The sequence below is a fragment of the Oncorhynchus keta genome, chromosome 5 (genome assembly GCF_023373465.1).
Source record: "Oncorhynchus keta strain PuntledgeMale-10-30-2019 chromosome 5, Oket_V2, whole genome shotgun sequence".
Taxonomy (NCBI): Eukaryota; Metazoa; Chordata; class Actinopteri; order Salmoniformes; family Salmonidae; genus Oncorhynchus; species Oncorhynchus keta.
Genome location: NC_068425.1, coordinates 6,558,568 through 6,581,377, shown reverse-complemented (window position 1 = coordinate 6,581,377; position 22,810 = coordinate 6,558,568). Strand labels below are relative to the sequence as shown.

The 22,810-nt window shown below is 43.5% G+C and overlaps 2 protein-coding genes across 11 annotated transcripts in view; one reads left to right on the top strand and one right to left on the bottom strand.

Moving 5' to 3' along the window:
• Positions 1-14,461, top strand: part of LOC118384392 (microtubule-associated protein tau) — a 40,751-nt gene extending 26,290 nt beyond the window's left edge. For 4 of the 7 annotated variants that reach the window (XM_035770881.2, XM_035770883.2, XM_035770877.2 and 1 more), the window contains 5 exons: positions 468-703; positions 1,122-1,214; positions 6,708-6,789; positions 7,003-7,109; positions 11,515-14,461. In XM_035770881.2, coding sequence (XP_035626774.1) covers positions 468-703; positions 1,122-1,214; positions 6,708-6,789; positions 7,003-7,109; positions 11,515-11,727 — 731 coding nt within the window. In that variant the 3' untranslated portion in view covers positions 11,728-14,461. Of the gene's footprint in view, positions 1-467; positions 704-1,121; positions 1,215-1,568; positions 2,006-6,707; positions 6,790-7,002; positions 7,110-10,720; positions 10,889-11,514 lie in introns of those variants that run through there. The other 3 variants (XM_035770880.2, XM_035770882.2, XM_052518589.1) reach the window with 3 other exon arrangements.
• Positions 14,462-14,612: 151 nt separating this feature from the next.
• kansl1b (KAT8 regulatory NSL complex subunit 1b) overlaps positions 14,613-22,810 on the bottom strand; it is a 79,962-nt gene continuing 71,764 nt past the window's right edge. For all 4 annotated transcript variants that reach the window (XM_052518584.1, XM_052518585.1, XM_052518587.1 and 1 more), the window contains 8 exons: positions 22,004-22,195; positions 20,988-21,170; positions 20,468-20,634; positions 20,197-20,321; positions 19,782-19,839; positions 19,383-19,495; positions 17,480-17,762; positions 14,613-17,257 (listed from right to left, as the gene is read on the bottom strand). In XM_052518584.1, coding sequence (XP_052374544.1) covers positions 17,000-17,257; positions 17,480-17,762; positions 19,383-19,495; positions 19,782-19,839; positions 20,197-20,321; positions 20,468-20,634; positions 20,988-21,170; positions 22,004-22,195 — 1,379 coding nt within the window. In that variant the 3' untranslated portion in view covers positions 14,613-16,999. The remainder of the gene's footprint in view (positions 17,258-17,479; positions 17,763-19,382; positions 19,496-19,781; positions 19,840-20,196; positions 20,322-20,467; positions 20,635-20,987; positions 21,171-22,003; positions 22,196-22,810) is intronic.

Genomic DNA, 22,810 nt, shown 5'->3' with positions numbered 1-22,810 from the left:
GTGCCTATAATGGGAACACATGAAGCGCAATCACCATTAATCCATTGAGAGTTCCCCAATTCGAGAGAGGTTAACACATGGAGTGTGAGCAGAGATGAGGGAGCACGATAAGGATATGGTCAGACTCCATATCCCCATTGAAAAAGGTTGAACGGTTCTAACTCTAACAACAGCTTGATACCTTTGCCATCTCTAACATGTGGCAGCTTGACAACTACATTTACATCCCCAGCACGTTAGATGGTGTCACCACCATTTCCTGTGCTCTCTTTGGAATGGCGTGATGGAGAGAGAAAAATTTACCTAGAAGTGTCTGGGTATTTTGGCTTTAACTACAGGCTGAGCAAAACATCACCGGTGCCTAGTTTCAAAGAATTTCACTTTTGCAGGTCTTGTTCCAGAAAACAGGAGCACAAACATAGATTGGAATAACCTAATCCTAGATTATGTTTCTCCGAACCTTGTAGTTGATTCCCCGAAGACGTCCCAAGACCGTAGTGGCTATAGCAGCCCCAGCACACCCAAGTCCCCCGCCAGCCGGGAGGTGAAGAAGGTGGCGGTGGTGCGGACCCCTCCTAAATCCCCTGGGTCCATGAGGGGGCGCAGTCCGGTGCCCCTGGCCGCCCCCATGCCCGACCTGAAGAACGTCCGGTCAAAGATTGGCTCCACGGAGAACATCAAGCACTCGCCTGGTGGAGGACGGGTAAGAGCTTGAAACCGTTTTCTTTAGTTTTTTTAATGATATGTAAGGGTTGAAGGATTTCAGAAACCTTCCCAAAGTTTGCAGGTTTTTCAGAAACCCATGGTAAGAGGAAGAGGAGGTGATGGGAATCTGCCAACAGGAAGTCCTCCAACTGGGATTTCTGAAAAACCCAGAAACTTCTGAAAAGTGGCCTGAAATGTACCCGGGTGCTGTTTTTCTTAGGTATCTTTCTTCCAAGCTTGGGTTGTTTATCACAGGCCGGAATCCACATACCACTCCAGTAATTGGCATTTCAAAGCTTATGTTTGAGTTGTGATCATAAATGGCTTTACAGTATTTGTTGAATATGTCCAGAAAAAAAAAATGGTTGGTTCCTTGGATGTTTGTAAGAACGCTTTCTCCCTCCTGACTCTTTCAGGTGCAAATAGTTGAGAAGAAGATGGATTTAAGTAACGTTCAGTCAAAGTGTGGCTCCAAAGCCAATCTCAAGTATACCCCAGGAGGTGGCAATGTGAGTAACACAAGACGGCATGGCGGTCAAGAGACTGCAGACAGGGACATGAAGACTGGTCACTTGATCATTGATCTGTAACTATTTTGAGATCAGTGCATGTCAGATATCCCTGACCTGTGAAATAAGGACATTGCCTCATGCCTGTAACTTCTGAGGGTGATAACATCTAGCTATTGAATTGGTATCTGCGGTGCAGACACTGACCTTGTACTTTGAGGCTATCTTGTAGATAATCTGGTTTAAGTAAATGTCTAAATAGCAGTCAGCAGCAAGATCCACATCGCAGCCTTGCAGCTGCTGCAGCATCCTGCTAGAAAGGTGATATTTTCGCCTCTCCTCTACCTCTTCCAGGTGCAAATTTTACATAAGAAGATTGACTTGTCTAGTGTTCAGTCTAGGTGTGGCTCCAAAGACAATCTCAAGCATGTCCCCCGAGGTGGTAACGTGAGTAACTTGAGGATGAACTCATGGTTTGGTCTTGAGCCTTCCCGCAGTTAGAACCAGATCATGGCCTTGGCCAGAACATAAAGGCTATTCCTTCTCCACTCTCTGCTCCTCCTAGACTTAAATTAAATGAGGTCTTCACTAGTTTATAGCTAGATAGTTACTTAAGTTTGAGGAGTTTACAGGCTTTCTTCATTTTTGTTAAATTTACTCTCTGATATTCTCTTATTATGGTAGCACAAGCTATGTAAGTTTGTAAACAATATTTCAACTCCATTCCTTTTAAATCAGTTAGGCTATCGCTTGATTTGATAAAGGAACATTAAATAAATCAACAAAGTGAATGGAACAACATTTCAAACGAGATGAATGTGTTGATGTAATCATAGTCTTGAAGTATATGATGCATGTGACCATATTCAATGTAACAAATGAGAGCCCCGCTCTACATAATGTTTTCAAGTAGGAACACTTCTCTGAAGTCTTAACATCTTACAGTTGCAGCACGCTATGAAACGTCCTTTTATTAGTCCAAACGCGAAAACATTCAAAATCACATGTAAAACTATACATGAACAGGTCTTCTAGTTTTAAGACCTGTTCATGTGGAGGTTCAAGCTGGGATAAAGCCTAAATATCTTTGAGATACTGCATTAACTTCTGGTCACCGCCATTTGTCCCCTTAAAGCTTAATGTTTTCATAGTTTTCAAAGACACAACTTTCGAAGCAGATTCCTCATACAGTTGCCTTTTACCGATTCATTCCACACTGGCCGAGCGTAAATGCAAGCATTGTGATTTGATCTGCATTTCCACCCTATACAAATCAATTCCAACCCAATACACTTACGTTTTCAACATCTGTCTAAAACCTAGACTTTTCTAGAATATGAGAATTTGCTGACCTTAATCGCATCACAAGCAACCCAGTCCCCCTCACCAATAAAGCCATTGTTTCTCTCAACGAGACACGATTACAGACCACTCAGACCAGGGTGGATGGTGCAGCGTAGTGTACAGGCCTGTCAACCAGTGTCCTCTCATTGAGCTGACTAAATGCCTTACAGTAATGGAATGTGCACGTCAGACGTCATTAAATCTGGTTTTTGGATTGACAGCCTTAGTATACAGACCTGAAATGAGATGACCCAGAACGATGAGGGACTTACCATGATTAAATGTGCGCTCAATAGAGCTCTCCACAAAACGATTTGACAAAGTATGAGGAAAGATCCAGCGAAGTAAAATGAATGATTCTATTTGATTTCTATGGGCTGATGGGTATTTCCACCAGGTTCATCTACCAGGTTTATCTCTCGGGACTATTGTGTGCTTTGTCATTCCCTAAAAAGAGAAGGATCTGTTAGATAAATGATGTGAGTTTATGTTGTGTACTGTATGTACAGTGGGCACCAGGCACAGCTGGGATACAAATAAGCCCAATTAGACCAATAGAAAAGAGTAGCAGACTAGAGTAGCATCTGAGCATCTGGCTTCAACTTTCTGCAGAGGGCAACACTAAAACCAGAAAGCCAAGATAAAGGCCTAATCAATCTCTTTAAAAACTTTGATTTCATTAAACTGCAATGGGACACTGGTTTAAGGTTAGGGCTCGTCAGCGACCGTTGTATAGCACCTTGGCCCCTTTTGAGTCCCTGAAAACAGCTGCATGGGTAAGGCATTACAGGGGGCAGGGCATCCTTGCCTGGAGATGCTGTTGCCAAAGTTTGTGTTTTTGGTCTGTCTGCCCTAGATCTGTCTCCTCAAATGTGTCTCCAATAACCTGTATGATGCACCCCAATGGCTCTTGTAGTCTCAAACTCTCCAAGTCCAATACGCGGTTCAGTGTCTTGAGCTGAACACCTCGACATCCGTGCTGGTCGTTACCTTGCATGACATGGATGACGTGTATGCAGTAGTGATGAGAAAAAAAGCAGAACATCATTGACTTATGATGGTGGCACGGTTCTCCTGGTTGGTGTATGACCGTGAGCATGCAGTCCCAGCGGGCAAATTTTGGGGTGGTAAATCCATAATGACGCCATTTTCTGGTTCTAAAAATGTCAGATTACAACCAGTTAAAATCCTCATCTCGTTTATGACAATACCAAGATGTCTGGGAAAGAGGTCATATTCTGGTCCGATAATTAGTTAAAGGCATCTTTTAGCTGACCAAGACATTGACAAACCATTTATTATAATCAGAATACAACCTATGACGTCACAAAAGACAGAATTACAACCAGTTTTGCCCGCTGGACTCAACCTGAATCCTGTCAATTGTGATATCTACCTCCAACTCATTGTCCCCTCCGCCACCACCCATCAACCTCCTGTAAATCAATACTGTCTAAGTAGAGATGTAAGGTTCAAGGCTTACAACAGAAATGATGAGGCCAGTTTATTTATACTGGTAGCGGTAAATGGATAGTGATTGGGCTGCACTGAGTTGGATGTGGCTGTAGCGTTGCAGTCTTGCTGTAGTTGTGTCTATCTGCTCGGAGAAACAAGGGCTGGGCTTCTGTGCTGTGTGTCGAGAATAATGTGATGAAAGCCTGTATCTCTATGCAGCATTGACACCACCATGTGTCTGTACTGCGTAAATACACGTTCAAACTGCATACCAGCAAATCGCTGCATGTTTGGATGTGTATATGTTTGTGTGTATATAAACAAGTGGGGGTATGGTTGAAATGTTTTATCATAGGCCTATTGTTTTTTATTTTTTCATTTTATTCAAGAGAGTAAACCTATTTCGCTTAGGTTGCTTTGGGGATTTGATTTAGTCTAGATTGTAGTGGAGACTTGTTTTAAATCATGGATGGAGTGATTTTATGAGAGCTCTGGTCATTTCAATTTCACATTCATAAACTCAGCAAAAAAAAGAAACGTCCTCTCACTGTCGACTGCGTTTATTTTCAGCAAACTTAACATGTGTAAATATTTGAATGAACAGTTCCACAGACGTGTGACTAACAGTAATGTAATAATGTGTCCCTGAACAAAGGGGGGGTCAAAATCAAAAGTAACAGTCAGTATCTGGTGTGGCCACCAGCTGCATTAAGTACTGCAGTGCATCTCCTCCTCATGGACTGCACCAGATATGCCAGATCTGGCTGTGAGATGTTACCCCACTCTTCCACCAAGGCACTTGCAAGTTCCCTGACATTTCTGGGGGGAATGGCCCTAGCCCTCACCCTCTGATCCAACAGGTCCCCGACGTGCTCAATGAGATTGCGATCTGGGCTCTTCGCTGACCATGGCAGAACACTGACATTCCTTTCTTGCAGGAAATCATGCACAGAACGAGCAGTATGGCTGGTGGCATTGTCATGATGGAGGGTCATGTCAGGATGAGCCTGCAGGAAGGGTACCACATGAGGGAGGAGGATGTCTTCCCTGTTACGCATAGTATTGAGATTGCCTGCTATGACAACAAGCTCAGTCCGATGATACTGTGACACACCGCCCCAGACCATGACGGACCCTCCACCTCCAAATCGATCCCACTCCAGATTACAGGCCTCGGTGTAACTCTCATTCCTTCGACGATAAACGCGAATCCGACCATCACCCGAGGTGAGGCAAAACCGCGACTCGTCAGTGAAGAGCACTTTTTGTCAGTCCTATCTGGTCCAGCGACGGTGGGTTTGTGCCCATAGGCAAAGTTGTTGCCGGTGATATCTGGTGAGGACCTGCCTTACAACAGGCCAACAAGCCCTCAGTCCAGCCTCTCTCAGGCTATTGCGGACAGTCTAAGCACTGATGGAGGGATTGTGCATTCCTGGTGTAACTCAGGCAGTTGTTGTTGCCATCCTGTACCTGTCCTGCAGGTGTGATATTCGGATGTACCGATCCTGTGCAGGTGTTGTTACACGTGGTCTGCCACTGTGAGGATGATCAGCTGTCCGTCCTGTCTCCCTGCTGTCTTAGGCATCTCACAGTACGGACATTGCAATTTATTGCCCTGGCCACATCTGCAGTCCTCATACCTCCTTGCAGCATGCCTGAGGCACGATCACACAGATGAGCAGGGACCCTGGGCTTCTTTCTTTTGGTGTTTTTCAGAGTCAGTAGAAAGGCCTCTTTAGTGTCCTAAGTTTTCATAACTGTGACCTTAATTGTAAGCTTTTAGTGTCTTAAGGACCGTTCCACAGGTGCATGTTCATTAATAGTTTATAATTCATTGAACAAGCAACAGTGTTTATATCCTTTACAATGAAGATCTGTGAAGTTATTTGGATTTTTACGAATTATCTTTAAAAGAGGGTCCTGAAAAAGGGACGTTTCTTTTTTTGTTGAGTTTATATATATTTTTGTATTATTTAGCAATTTACTTCGATAAACATTTGATCAGATATATAGATTATAAAAGTGCTGTTTTCATGAATGTCAGTCATTTTATGATTACTTTCATCCTCCTGATCATCAGGTATCTTGTCTCGCTTCTCAGGAAAACAGATGTGGGGGAATGTGTAGTAGAGAATATTCCTGTAAAAATTTGAACGAAAAGGTGAAAGGCTGGTAATCCAATCATCTAATCACATATGTGTCCTTACATACATGGCGCGGGTTAAACTGGGTTAGAAAACAGCATTGTATCGTCATAGTTTCTAGAGATGTAATGAAACATCTTTGCATTGTACCCAAGAGGGCCTTTGCATCCAAATTTGAGACCTAGTTGTCTCCTTTAGATTCAAATTTCATCATTATGGCCTGATTTTTTTGATAACGATGACTGAATTCCCTGAAATATTCTAGCTATCTTTTCATCATTTTTATGGAAATTCTCATGTGTGGTTGCAATAGATTAACCCCTTTCCCTTTTCCCAACCAATATCTATTAAGGAAAATGCTGGAAGCAAGTCTATTCAGGAAGCCATTCATGGCGGTGTCCTTGTCCTTGCATGTGACTGATGCTGACTCATTCTAGATTGTCTCTCTGTATTCTGCCTCCTCGCATCGCCCAACAAGGACCACTCCTCTGGTCTGATTCTATCTATGCTCTGATGATCTCCTTTGTTTCTCCCCATTTGCCATATCCAGGTTCAAATTACTCACAAAAAGATTGACCTCAGCAACGTACAGTCAAAGTGTGGATCGAAGGCCAACATTCACCACAAACCAGGTAATTTATGTACAGAATAAAACCGTATGGGGACTGAAATGAAACAACATGCAACAGAGAGACCCTGCTCTAACATGGACTACGGTTGAGGCTATTGGTGGTCGATACTCAGCCATATCAACAAATGGTTTTATTGCTCCCTGACGAGTGTGACATAGGAAAATGTGTTGAATCTCCTTTGCGGTGCTAAAGAATGCCGCTTGTCTTCATTAGGTGGAGGCAATGTGGAGATCAAATCGGAGAAGATGGACTTCAAGGTTCAGTCTAAGATTGGGTCCATGGACAACGTTGGTCATGTGGCTGGAGGTGGCGGGAGGAAGGTAAAACAGACTCACTATCACTAATGTCCGAATTGACTCGCACGTCTTTCAAAAACAATACTTTCATGTTTCAATCTTTAAAAAAAAAAACAACTGTACAAACCTATTACAATCAATTACTAATTTCTATTCTGAAACACTGAATTATTCTGCCCGAATTCTGGAGTCAACAGTCTGCACACAATTCATTGCTAATATTCTCTCTGGCTTCAAATCTCTGAAATATAAACTAAATTATCACTCTTCTTGCTTGGCAAAGTCTTCCTTAGCAAACTGAGCATGCCATGAAACCTGCTTGTAAACATTTCTAAAATGTCACGCAAAAGAGCGATTAACACAGGGTCACATTGATTACTAAGTAGGCCTCTCTCTCTGCATTGCCAATAGGTATACGTCTAAGTGTCATGTACTTACAAAAAGTTTTTTTACAAACACTTTTTTATATCAATATTTCATATAAAGCCTAACAATCATAAATAAATTTTATTGCAAATACAAACTTCCCTAAAGATCGCTGTTAAAAAAAACCTCTTACCACCTCTTACCACACACAACAATACAGTAAGAAACTGAGGCAGTATTTTCCCTCATCTCGGCACCCAGAACCAAATCAGATACTCAATATTTTAATTCTTAAGCCTATATCAAGAGGTTACATTTTCCCTTGCAATGGCAACTCTGGCGACCCATTCTCCTGCTCTCCTTCCTCTTCTCTTTGCCCAGCATGTTTGGGTGGCAGCAGCTCCTCTCATTTCGCCTGTGTACCCGTCTCTTTAGCTAATCCACTCCATGTCATGTGCCAAAGAGAGTGGCCTTTCTGTCATCTTCAAATATGATCATTCTAACATTAATGAGCTTGAGGAGAACGGAGGATTTGATCCTGATTCGATCACCCTTAGAGCTATCCTCCAATCACAACTATTATGCAAATATTGGAACTTTTGAGTCTCCACAGAACGCGTGAGTAGGGTCTATCTGCAGACCGCGTACTACATGCCGCGCCCACTGCCATTAAGGCTAGGAGAGGAGTTGAGAGGAGCGCACTTGTTTGAAATGGAAAAGCTCTTCAATAGCTACTGACAAAGAAGAACATCAAGACGAAGCAGCTGCTTTACAAGTGGGATGCACTGTTGAGCGTTACATCCCGAGGGGTTCGTGCTGATTGTATGGAGATGGGGACAGCCGGTTAACAAGGAAAGAACAAGATGTTTGTCAGGAGAAGTGCAGTATTATCATAAGGAGAGAGTTGTACTTCGAATATGGAGGGGAAAAGAGAGGTTGAGGAGGTCTAAGAGAGAGGGGGAGGAATGAAGAGGGTGAGCTTGAGTTGGTTAAAAATAGCTGGGGGGAAAAGGGGATGGTTTGTTAACGGAGAACGGTAGAAAGTGTAGGCAGATTGAGCTGAAGGGCGAAGTATCGGAGGTGGTAGGTGTGGTGACGTTCTCGGAGCCCGAGGCTTGCACCGAGGGTCAGGATAAAGAGTCTGTGACAGTAGGAGTGAAGTTTTATTTGAAAAATTGGACCCTTTTTAAAAATAAAATTAGCTGATTCCTTTGAGGTTTCAGGGTGGGTGAAAACAGAGTTGGGTGCTGTGGAATCGGGTAACCAGAAAGTGGTCTTGTGATAAGTGTATGTGCTTCTGCTGGTCAGAGGGAGCCGGCGCTCTGTGTTAAACGAATGGGGGGGGGGCAAGAGATAGGAATAGTTTTGTTCTCAAGAAAAGGGTGCCATTGAGAATTGAATACTGGGGTAGCGGTCAATGTGAACGCTGAGCAACTGGAGGGGAAGAATCCCGGTGTTTGATGCTCGTCGTTTGGTGCGACGCAGACAGGGCGGCGCGATTGGAGAAACAGAAGAGTCATTGTCTGCTCTTTTGAGTTTTGATGTTGAGTCTTTACCCGACAAAGTGAATTTAGGATATATAACTTGTCCTGTACGAGCTTTGTGCCGACTACATTACATTATTACAGGTGTCAAGCTTATGGGCATGTGACAACAGTGTGTAGGAGGAAGGTCCTAAGTGTGAGAGGTGTGCAGAAAGGCATGAGACATGTGTATTATTGGGGAAAGTAGTGGTATGTGTTAATTTTAGGGGCGGGGGGATCAGAAATGTCCCGTGCGAGAGAGGCAGGTTGAGGTTTCCAGGGTTAGAGCAGTGCAGAAGTTGTCATATGCTGAGGCAGTGAAGAAAGTAGAGGAAGATGGGTCAAGGGGGAGGGATCCTGAGAGGAGTGACGTGAGTAGTGGATCAGTACAGGAGGATAAACCAACAAGTGATATATGTTTCAGTAAGATTAGATTATGGGATGGAATGTAAATCTCAGAAAATAGAGGTGGCAGCAGCTGCAGAGAGGTATTTGGGTGTGCGAGACTTGACATCAGAAGAGTTACAGGATGTGTTAAGTGGTGGTGTCCCATCCTTTCAGCCTGAAGTAGGACTAAATAGATTTAAATAGTGGAGTATGGTATTTATTATTATTTGTGAGTGTAGTGTTAGATGGTCCGGTATTTGTCATTTAAAAAAAAATGTAGAAAGGACAAAATAGTAGTGGTGGTAATCCAACATTTATTGGATGCCAACCCCCGTTAAACCTCATCAAAGAAAACTCTGGCAGTTATTTTAACTTTACGGCAATGGTAATCACTACGCAAGAGTTAGGTTGGCTACACTAGCCGTAATGCTGTAACATTAACAGAACTGTGGGAAAGCAGTGCTCGGCAAGCGGGGGAGAATGACACTGTACCTGTGTTCTAGTTAAGATAGCTACTTCCCTCACCATATTGTTAACAAAACTGCAGGTAAACAGTACTCGGCAGGCAGAGTCGAAGGACACTGTGTACCGGCCCCCTTCTTATGTGGGGGTTTTCGGCGGTTGGCATCCAACTCTGGTGCATTACTATCACCTACTGTGCTGGAGTGTGTGCCAGAGACAGCGCTAGCAGCTGCAATGGCAGTGGGCGTGGCATGTAGTAACCGCAGTCTGCAGATAGACGTTATTGTAACACATTGGTATCCGGTTGCTAAGCAACCGTTAGCAAACTATAGTCTGTCAAAATTTGCTAGCTCATGTCTAAATTCTCAAACTAAATACTGTAATTCCAACCACAAAATTATTTTAAGCCTCAAAATACAACAACTTGCCTAGCTAACAGCTAAATATTTGTTTTGCTTTGACTTTGTTATTCATTATATTTTCGAGGATCCACATGTTCTCATGGAAAATGCTATTTCCAACAAAACCAATGAGCAACTCCACCGTATATTTGAATGTTGAGATTAATGAAAGGCCAGTCTAGTTGGCAATGACAAGGAGTGGAATATTAGCTCAAGACTGGTAAACGTTACTCAGACTACCTTTCATTTTCACTCTGATTCCAAGCTGGCACTGCAGCCCCATCTATTGCTTATTTTTGTTGTTTCTTTCAGTTTTTAAACAACTTTCATGTATTTTTTTTTTTTGTACAGACTCTTTCTTTCATTCATTTATTTTATTTTTAAAATAATTTTTTCATTTTATTTATTTTGTTTGATTTGTTTGTTACGTTTGATTTGTTTTGTTTAACACCAACGCATGTTTTCCGTCCATACTGGGTGTGGTATCCATCCATAGAGAGAGAAGGGGAAGGAAGCCAAGGGGGTTTCTGGAGAAGGAGACACCTCCCTAAATAGGGAAGCTCCTATCCCCAGTCCTACTGGCCCCTCCACTGATCCCCCTCAGTCGCCCCGTTCTGAACACAGCCCAATCGAGGGGGCGTCCTGGTAAAGCTAGAAGTCTCCAGTAAGTACACAATGTCTTACTTCAGACCAAAACCCCAAAGTCGCCAAAATTGTCCAGTCAATTGGACGGATCAAGCCACAACAGAGATACTCAACCTTGAAATGAAGGCCTATATTCCCCCTTAAAAAACATGCACGCACCCACACATGCATGCACATGTGCAGCCAAACACATACACACCCACCCACACATGCATGTCCATAGGACTCTGCACACTATCAAGAGGGAAATTGTATACATGTAACCACAAGAGGGCATTAACACAAAGTCAAGAGCCTTTCAAACTGCAGCATCACTGGTCTTTTGTGATATGCACAACCTTTGTTCACCATTCTACATTCTGATGTCATCACGTAGAAAGTATAATACTGGATTTGCGCTGATTTGACTTCCACTCATCCCATGTCCAGATTAAGCCTAGTCCTGGACTAGAATACACGTATAATGGAAATTCTCCATTTAGAATTGATTTTAGTCCAGGACTAAGTTTAGCGGGAAACCTGATCCCGAAGGTTTACACAGACACAATCCATGAATGATGCATAATTACACATGAAAGATTTGTCTCATCACTGTAGGTGCCCTTGCTCGCCATTCACTAAATGTATCAATCTCCACTCCTGCAGATTGAAAGCCACAAACTGAGTTTCCGTGAGACGGCGAAAGCCCGCACCGACCACGGAGCGGAGATTGTTCCCGTGGAGATCATCGCAGGCGGCTCACCCGCCCGTCTTCTCAGCAACGTGTCGTCCCCTGGCAGCCAGAACATGACAGAGACGCCGCCGCTATCCATGCTTGCCGACCAGGTCTCCGCCTCCCTCGCCAAGCAAGGCCTGTGATTCGACCACTCCCTGAAAAAGCATTCTAGGTTACCAAGGGAACCAACCACGTGATTAAAAAAAAGAGAAACGAAGAGAAAAAGAAGCAACTCACTCACTCTCCCTTCCTCCTTGAAATTCAAAGTCGCTCGCAGGATTTTCCGACCGGGGATATCAGTCAGGGCAAAGTGGTCCGTTAATGGACAGCCGTTTATGGTCTTGATAGTTAGATGGACACAGGTAATGAAAACATACGTGAAAGAAACGCAGCATTATTCTATACCCATAAAAACACAGACAGGCCTTGTTATAAAGACATTTACCATACTTTCCATTTACAGTGCAATTAATTGGGCTGCTCAATTTGAAAGCGACTGCTCCGCATGAAAATATTGCACATTTCTTTGCTTATTGCCATGCAGTGGATGTTTGAATTTGCCCATTTTAAGCCTTAAAATGTGAAGTAGCCAAAGCCTCAAATCTTTTCTCCACTAGAAAAGATCAGCTAAATTAAAGTGACACTGTACTATACCATTCAAATGATACTAAGTGCCAAATAGACTGTTGCCCTTTCGTGCTTAAAAAACTCAGATATTCCCCAGTTGAGAAAACCGCAAAGATTTATTTACGGTATAATGAAATTCAAACGTTGTCGTAAACAGTTGCTGTGATGTAATTAATAGCGTGTGTAAGTAAGGCAAATTGACTCTGCCTTTGAGATGATTAAAATAGACATTGTTTGTGAAATTATAAAATAAAACATTTTCATGAGAAGGACAATTACAAGTCTACTACCCAGAATATTTAATTTAAGAGTTAAAGCCCATGGCCTGTTCAAAACATTTCAAGGAGGATCCCATTGCTGAGCAATTAAAATCAATTAAGTAAACAATGAATTATGGAGTAATGGAGCCACATTGTGCACATTGTCAATCAATTGGATAAGATTGCTCATTTGAAGTTGAGGGTTTTTTGTGTGTATGGTATAGTCTACGTACAGATATTTTGGTGGTATAGCACCAATCCTCACCAAGTTTCTTCTCAGCACTGAGTCTGGATCTGAGTACCTCCCCGTTGATTTCTAGAACTGATATCCATTCTAGACCATCTGATTGGTCCAGAGCCAGAACACACGTGGGTATAGGTGCGTTATGAAATTTCATAATTGGCTTTGATACTCCGATTGGTTAGAGATTATCCAATCGCAGATTACTTTGTTTTGTACAACACCCCTTAATTTTAAGTCAACAACAAACGATTTGAATGATGGCTGTCTCAGACTGCAGTATGTAGGAATGATTGCGCAGCGGAATAATTCCGTTTGAGTGGTCAGGCAATAGAAATGCCACTGCATTCCCACAACACACATGCCTAGAAAAGTCTCAATTTTACCTGCATGAAATTCAAAGCCTAATATAGGATGTGCTCCAAATCTCTACCATACTCCCGAAGTGTGCACTTGCACACTCTCTTTGTCAAAGATGATCAAATGACCACCCCCTACCTACCCACAGCGCACTACTTACGACGTGAATTTGAACTAAAGTAAATATTTCTTCGCAACGATAGAGCACTCTTCTTCTTTTTTTACGCTGTAGATCTAACCTTATGTTGCGCACTTTCTTTCCTACTAGTAGCCCTATTCTGTGGATGTAAGACATATTCAACTGCTATTTACGAATGCTTGTAGATGTACCTGCTGACACCCTGCTATTATTTTTTTATACTCCCGACCCTCACTATGCATTCTTGTTTTTGAAGGTAGTTTTTACACACTGAAGTTCTCAAGTTGACCACCACTACATGTGTGTGAATGATAATTGTCTGGCTTTCCTCCTCATTCCTCATGGTCAACATGAACATTATGTAATGTGCTGAAAATATATGAAAAGGGGGTTAAGCGGATATTAATTGTTACGATTGAAGAAATCTATTCAAGGTAAGACATGTAAGCATATTAACTACCGAAAGCCCCCAAAATACTCAAATCAAATGCTATGTCACACGCATCATAAACAGGTGTAGACGAACAGTGAAATGCTTACTTATGAGCCCTTCCCAACCATGCAGAGAAAAATGATTAACGGTACCAGTACAGTCGACGTGCAGGGGGTACATATAGGTAGGCATACTAAGACTGATATTCACGTTAGACCGTTTGAGAAAAGGTACCATTAAAACAACCCTATGCACCTTGGGGTGGTGAATGATGTCCCGCAAAAGTGTAAAGCTGTTTTTTCCCAAGTTAGTATTTTATTTCGAAGCTGAAAATTGAAATGTCATGTCACTCTTCTAGTTTTTCCCATGTAACCACATACAGTAAATTAATCTGAGGGAGTGGTTTACTATTCCGAAAGGACAGCATAACCGCATTGTATTCATTAAACCTTTTCTTAACTGACATTTTAAGCAAACTGGTAATTGTATTGTAATTAAATCTGTTGCGACAAGAGGGGAAGAAAGTTGGTGCAAATGATGTTTAGGATTTAATGTCATTAATTTAAGGGAAGGAAAATTGTAATTTGGGGCTTTTTAGTGTGGTAAATATATTTTCCCTTTTGCCCCAAAGGGAACAATGATACAAGTTAACTAGCTTCTATCCAACCCATGTCCCGTTGTTTATCCTTCTCTGCCGAGTTTTTATTTTGACAGTCGTGATTGTCCTTGTGATGTGCATTTGATTAATATTTGGTTTACACTGATACTTGTTGCTGTAAACGTGGATTAGGAAATAAAGTCAGTATTGGAACAGCAATGTTAAAGGTTTCTTCTTTCCATTACATTTGTGATGTGTTTCAAAGAATGACAGGGGTATTTCCTGTCACACTGACCTTGTTTGTGAAATATGCAAGGGCTTTACACATGGAGAACTTACAAGCTCATAGGGAACACAAGGACACAGTTGATACAATATATTTCACTTTTATTTTGAGAAGAACACGCTGCCTGCCCGTCGGATTTGTCAATCCATAAACTTTTTTTTTTTGCCTCTGCATAAAGAAAGTGTTCAATATAGTGTATTTGTCGTGGCTTCTCCCTATACAATCAGGACAGCTACAGCCTGAACATCAAACACTGTTAAATTATTTACAAAATATACTCTTTTTGTACAAACTATTACATGCTAAAGGATATACCAGACTCACCCACCCCCATTCATCACGTTGGAAATTCTAAGTACGAAAATAGCCCAGACAATATATCGGCTTTTCAACGCTAGTCAAACCCTATTGTACATCGAAACAGTTTCTGCCTGGTGGGTCCTCCGATCCCCACACTCACAGACAAAAAACCGTAGTGGATAGGCGGGACTTCTGTGAGAAGAAAGGGATAGGCATCGATGGTCCCTAGAAAGAGTCCGGTTTGTCTCTCGGTCGGTCTGGACAAGACAAGACTCCTGTGGGAGAATTATTCACCAGGGAAGGCCTCACATTTCCTCCTCGAAATGAGACAGCAGAATCAAGGAAGGTAGAGACAAAAAGTCTCAACTGAACAGTGACGTGAATGATATTTCTCCCCCCCCACAATTCTTTTTAGGTTCAGCAAACTAACATGTGGGTCTGACTGCTGGGGCTGAGCATGAATCAGACGCACAAAGTGACCAAGTAGAAACGGCCAGGCTCAAATTGACTCTAACTGAAAGCCCTACATAGCAGGTGGGTGGGTGATAGCCACAACCTTCTGACGTAGTGACTCAAACATAAGCCTCGTCAGAGGCTTTCTGTACAATACTCCACTTCATCTGCAGGGAGGGACAAAGCAGGGGGTGCTGGGAACTTGGGCAACTGATGGCAGAGTTCAGTAGGTACCAAAGGAATATAACGGGCAGGATTTACCTGGACTTGTCCACCATTTCAGAACATTTTGTTTGCTCTAATGAACACAACCCATACTTTGTTTTGTTTTTTTGCATTGTTACATGAAAATCATTTGACTTGACCAACATGACATTTGAACCCCCAATAAGACTCAAGAGCTTGAGTGATTTTAATCCAATTGTGGAACTGCATTGACAATCCAACAGGTACATTGACATCTGCCTTGTGCAATTCCAAAAACAGATAGGGACACAGGACCGAGACAAATTAGGTACATTTACATATGTTTGTCTCATGTTTTCTTTTACTATACTGAGTGACATGAAATTGCATGGCAATTATGCATTACAAGCTGGAAACATTTCATCGGATGTGAACTACTGCAACCCGTGTCAATAGCTAGGGTACAGACATGTAAAGTGGAGCGAATAATGAAGGGCCTTGAATCCAAGATGAAGTCAAAATACTACATTCAAAAACAGAGGAACTTTCTTTGTAATTGGAACCCGACTGCACACTTTTAAGTGATTTCTTGCACATTATCCAAACCAAAATCAGAAAAGCGTGAAATAACACCACATCGAAAACAAAGACAGAAATTCAATATGCACAGTTGAACAAAGACACCGAAATCAACTCCATTTCTATGTAGGAGACGTGATCTGTCTTTTTCTGCCGTTATATTAGTGAACATATCCACAGTATTATTTATTTGCTTCACTTTGGCTTGGCTGATTGAAGGATCTATTCAAACTAGTGTATGTGTAATCTCATTGAGGGTGGTGTTTCTTGCTGTGCTAATTTCATACACCGCCCCAACAACCACGTGTGCCATCAGTCTATGTGACGGGGTTGAGAGGAAATATATTATTAAACCTATATGTAGAAAACAACTATACCAATGCAGACAGGGAGGAAAGAAAAGCAGACAAGACATCAAGGAAAATGGCAAACTGATTACTACTACAGCTCTGGGAAACAAGTGCATAAAGGAACATTTCCGATTCTCCGGGGCTCTTTATTAGGTTGATTCAAGGGAACAACATAACAAGCTATGACAACAAGGCATTGCTGTTTTGTGTTGTACTCACTCCATTTTACACTGACATAGGGTGGTGGGGAATAGAACGCTACAAAGGTACACACACTGCCTGAGTTGCTGCTTAGCGCTCAGCCCATTGGCCCAGAAACAGGAAGCGACTCTACGTCCTGCTCATCACAAATTCAGCTTTCAGTCTAATTTCTCTCCTTTTTCTCCCCATTCACTTTTATATATTTGTTCATTTCGGTGACCAAGAAAAGAAAGAACAAAACTGATTTCTGATGGGGGTCTCTGTCTGTGTTCACTAAAAACTGTGAAAGAATTTGACTGATGTTTGAATATCAAACAACAGGAGTCCATTATTGATGTGGTTCTTGTTTAGTCTTGTGAAAGAAAAAAAGTGACGAGTCCTTTATGCGGGGAGAGCCTTCATTCATCGGTGGGAGGGTCTGGTGAGAGTGGTGGAGGCTGAGGGGGCTTTCTGCTTGCTGCTGTCGTCAGGGGGAAGCGGCGAGGGGGGACCCCCGGTGTCAGACTCCGATCTGGACGAGCCCGTCTTGCAGCCGGAGATGTGGCGCATGGTTCTGTAGGGGCGCTCCTCTGTGTTCCCTGGCTGCTCCTCGGGCTCTGGCGGCGGGTCGTTCTCCAGGGGGAAGCTCCTCCGGTCCCATGGGTGTACTGGGATGGGAACCTGGCGAGGGAGAGAGGAAACTCACGTCAGAGACTGGACACTATCACTCACTTATCAAAGATTATCGGTCTGTGTATATTTATACCCAAAGAGCTGGTGCCTACTCATATGTCCTCTACAATCTGCCAAAGTATTCACAAAGACGACATGCACACTGATTAAACACCTGACGTGTGTGAACGTGTGAATTGTACGAAAGTATATGTGCTATGATGAGCATACCAGTTCTTCGTAGGTTCCGTCAGGCGTGGAGCAGCGCGTGTCTTCGTTGGAGAGCAGGCGGTAGGAGTCCCTGGATCCTATAGGGGTGTAGGAGTACCCTCCTGCTGTGTAACACCCTGGGGCGTAAGGGTAGGACTGCAGGTCGGGGCTGGCCGGGGAGCAGGGGGAGGCAGCGTTGCCGTAGTCCGGCAGGGCGTGGAAGTGGGCTGTGTCCGGGGAGGAGGGGTTGTTGCAGCCCAGAAGGGGAGTGGTGCGACCGTCCGACCGGCCACTGACATATGAACTGGAAGGGGGGAAGAGGGGAGTTAACTTGACATGAAGAACATAAATGAAGTCTTCAGCTAGACTTCAATTGAACAGAAAGGAGAACAATAGCCTTAAGTACAGAAACCTATCATCTAGATTCTAGAAGACCAAAGGTCAAATAGGAGCTGCTTATATTTTTCCTGTTTCACTGCATGTACAAGTGGGGAAACCTGTATGAGTGTGTGAATTGGATATATTTTTTAATGCATATCCCAACTCCCCAAGACACCCTCGGAGTGGGGTCAAGGCCAGCGATCACAGCAACGCTGGAGCAACTAGGGTTAACCTCTCTAGGGTAGGTGAGACGCTAACGTCCCACCAGGCCAACATCCGGTGAAACGGCAGAGAGCTAACATTCTAAATGCACCATTTGTTATCGTAAACATTCTTGTACATAGATGTATCGTACATCATTTCAAAGATGAACGTCTTATTAATCCAGCCGCTGTGTCAGATTTCAAAAAGCCGTAGGGAGATGGGCAGAGTAGGGAGATGTCGTTGTGCCCTTTGTCACAGGAAATGCCCATCACCTGCACCACCTGTTCAGTAAGCCTCTGCTTTAGAGCAGAAAGAGACTGCTATGGGCCATAGCCCAGGGTCTTCACAATATTGTAAATAGAAAATATGTAAATAGTTATCCTTATTTTTTTATATATATATATATATATATATATATATATTTTTTTTTTTCTTTTTTCAGGGGGGGGGTTAGAATAGCATTTATGTATTTTGTATATAGTTATTTCCTTCAAAATGTATCACTGTACCAATTTGGTCACATTTGTGTGGGACACCTGGGTGACTTCATGCTCAATGTCATCTGTCCAAAACTTTGCTCAGCTATTGTTGTCATCTTATGTTCTTCATTCAAATCATCCACAGCATCCTATCTGTATGTTTGGCTGTTCTTGGTGATGATGCAGCAACAATAAAAACAGGAAACGTATGTTTATTTCCTTGTATTTTCTTCTACCAGCTCTATTGTGTTATATTCTCCTACATTCAATTCACATTTCCACAAAATTCAGAGTGTTTCCTATGCATATCCTTGATCCTTGCCTCTGGGCCTGAGCCACAGGCAGTTAGATTGGGGTATGTCTTTAGGTAGAAATTGAGAAGAAGGGGGGGTACCCCAAAGAAGTTAAGTGCCTTGCTCAAGGGCACAGTCGGCAGATGTTTCACCTAATCCGCTCATGGGATCTGAGAACCAGCGACCTGGCCCAACACTCTTAACCGCTAGGCTATTTGCCAAGATGTTCCCTGCAGTACAACATACTGGACCAGGCTATTTTAGGAAGAAACAGTGCACAAAAATGTCAAGGTTCTGAGAAGAGAATCACAATCACTATGCAGCTTAGAACCCTATCTCTGCTGCAGACCACACAAAAAAGACTGATTTCTGGATAAATAAAGAAATGAGAAAAACCCTCCACATACACTGCTTTTTGGAAAAACTATAGGGAGTGGGTGGATTAGGGAAGACCGTGTGTGTGTGTGGGTGGTCTGGGGGGTCTTGAATTGGGGCCGCTCGTGTTGCAGGGGTGTCTTCTTGCAACTCATACTGTGGGTAAGGGGTGTTTGGGCGTGTGTTACTGACCGGCTGCCTCTCCTCTTGGCGATGGCGCTGGCCGTCCAGCTCCAGCGGGAACGCTCCTGGTCCTCGCAGGATTGGTGCAGCTGGGAGAATGCAGTGTCTGTCAGGTCCTCAACCTGGGAGGGAGAGAGAGAGAGAGGGAAAGAAAGATCAGCCATCCAAGTTGGTGCTGTAACACTTGATGAACACAGCTTGCTGTCAAACATTGGTTTGGTTATTACCATTAAATGTATTACATTAGAGCGATACCGTGAAAACGAAGCAGTTATTTGGAGGTTGGTGGCGGCTCTATCTAGATGTTTGACATCTTTGGACAACTAAATCATACTCCTGGTCTGCATCAGTAAACTACACGAACTGGGATTCTGAAAAGGTCATACCAAGAAAAAAATATTTTTTTACCTCCTCAATGTCAGCCTCCTCAGCGATTGGCTTAGAACAAATGTCAACCTCCTTCCAACTGCAAAATGTAAGCCAGATAATTAATACATCAGTAATTCACCACCCAAGTGTGTGTGTGATTATGCGTGTTCAAGTTAGTGAATGTACAGCTGATGTGCATAGCTCTGGGCAGTCTCTCTTAGGGACAGATTTAGGATCAGCTTACAGTCTCCCAAATCATATCCTAACAATTGCTATTTGCCCTTCTGGACATATCTAGGGATCAGCATCACAGTCCCAATATCCTAACCATTATTAATCTATTAGATGGGGGAAATTCCAAAAAAAATCACCCTCGATCTGTAATTAGTTTCCTGACTCTAGGCAACTTCCCCATGCCGAGGTAGACATGGTGGCCATTTTGTGTCTTGCATACCTGGGGGTGAGGATCTCTTTGTACTGCAGTTTCTCCACGCGGGTGGTGGCAGCCACAGACATGGGGATGACGATGTTGTTGATGTCAAAGGAGCTCTCTCCCCTCCTCCTGCGGATGGGTTGATGCTGTACGGGGGTAGAAGGGGAGCAGGGTCAGTCACCGCCAATCCAACTGCTAAAGTACTACAAATTACTTCACCATTATTGTTTCAATCACATAGGACATGCATGCGCACACGGCTGTACAGGCCGGCTGTGTGAGCGTGTCGTACCGGGGTGCTGTTGTCCCTCAGGCTGCTGTTGAAGGGGGTGAAGGGCATGGAGCAGGTCTCTGAGGAGGCTGACAGCTGTCGAAGCAGGGAGCTGTGGGCGGGGGTGTGGAGCCCAGCAGATAGAGACGGGCACAGACTGCCCCCATCCAGGTACAGCTTAGGGGTGTCTGAGGAGAGGTCGAGAGAGAGCGAGTATGGGGGAAGAATAAGAGAGTAGAGAAAAAAAATCTCATGAAATACACTGGAATCCTCCCGATTGAGTGATATAAATCCATCTCTCAAATATTCAAGCCTTACGGGATAAAATGGATACTGAATAAAGAATAAAAAGAATAAAAAGTTTAAACGATATGGAAAGGGTCAAACGTCCAGTGAAAAGCGGTGGAGGTGCCTGAGCGGTGCGACAACTACCCTTCAGAGCTCATTTGAGCTGCTCAAGCTATGAGACAGGTGCTTAGGGAGAGGGAGGAAAAGATAAAGAGAGAAGGAGAGGAAAATAAACAGACTGTAGGCAACTTACTGTCCATTCTGTCTAGTGACAGTGAGTGTTCTCGGGGCCTCTTGCGTGCGTGGCTCTTGTCGTAGGGCCCGTGGCCCCGCTCCCCTCGGTAGTGGGGGCGGCCCTCCAACTTGGTGGACAACAGCAGGCTGTCCAGCTGCTGCCTGTGTAGCTTCTCTGAACGCACCTTGTGGTGGGACAGGCCTGGTGAGGATGGAGCAACGGAGGGTTAGGCAGTGTGTATGTTTTGTACACACACACACTGTATATTATATGAATACATTTTTCTACTTTAGCCACGACCAGTCGATATATATTTCTGATTTTGTCTAACAGTGTTAATTGACTGTAAAAACATCCTGATGAAGTAGACTCCACCACAACACTAAAGCGGTCATATTTTCTGCCAGGTCTGTGAGTGGGTCTGCGCGAGCGTACAAATGCAACCAAAACTGGCTTAGAAACGTACATTTTAACCTTGTGCTGCAGAGCTCTGGATTATGTAACATTGTAAATGAAATGATTATCAGGGTATCGTGCTCCATCCATCTGTGCTCTCTGAATAGGGTCCATGCATTTGAAGCAGAAAACTACCGAAGCTTCTTCAATCAATCACACAGAGGAAAGCGCTTTGTCATTTAGGCAGCCGAGTCACTGTATTTACCAAGAAATGCTGGGCCACACACACTCACACCTGAATACGACAGAGTAACAAACAAAATAAACGCTTGTTATGTAGGACTGTGAATTGTCAGGCTGGTGGGGACTCGTACGTTTGGTGTACGAGGCCCCAGGTATATGAACAGCCAATAGCGATCATATTAAGAGCTTTGCAAAACTAAGAGATCCTTCCTATAAGTCGCCTTTCAGTATACATTTGGGTCTGCTGCGTTACGCAACGTTTAAGGTGTAGAAGATTAACATGCTTAGGGACAAATGGCTATACGAGCCTTCCACACTGGGAGCCAATACCCCTGTGCTTGGCTTAAAGTCTCAGCCGTGTTTTTTTTTTGGGGGGGGGGTGATGCTTTACTTACGGACTGTGGAGAGGAGGGAGTTGGTCATCTTGTGTTTGTCTTTGGGGGTGAAGGAGGCGGAGGGGTCGTGGGGACGTCCCACGGAAAGCTTGTGTTTCAGGGAGAGCTTCTTCAGGGGTTTGATCTTCTCCAGCGGCCGGCTGTTCCAGTGGGACTTGAGGACGCGCTGCAGGTGCAGACTCATGGCCACGTCTGCACAAACACACAGAGGGAGACGGGGGTTTGTGGTTAGCAGCAGATGAATGTAAAAAAATATATAATAATTCTATATAAGCTCTTGGCAAGAGCTCTCAAACTAGGTTGTTTATGACTTACTATGTATCAATAATTCACTGTCCATATAGTTCAGTTGATCATTACCTTTTACTTGTGTTTTATATCAAATGGTACGTTTGTTTCTGCATATGTACCAAGATGTTCAAATAAACCTACCTACACCTAAACAGGGCACATTGGCCCGGCAAAATAGAAACAAACCACCAAACCGGTATCGAGAACTGTATAGGCGTAGATTCTAGGGGAACTACAGATCAAACTTGTAAAAACTACAAACCCCATCAACTGTGCACTATTAAAAAAGGCCAACACCATTGTGTGTGCCAGCTACAGCAGCCATATTGGACCCCTCGCTACCACCTACAGACAGACAGTAGCACTGCATGGTCATAGACAGCATTGCCTTTCCAACTACCAACCATCCCCTCTTTCACCAGTTGACCTAGTTCTGAATGCACCATCCGTCTCCAGCCAGTCCTTTATACCTCATTACACTGCAGACTTTTGACGCTTTCACATCTCTCAGGCCTA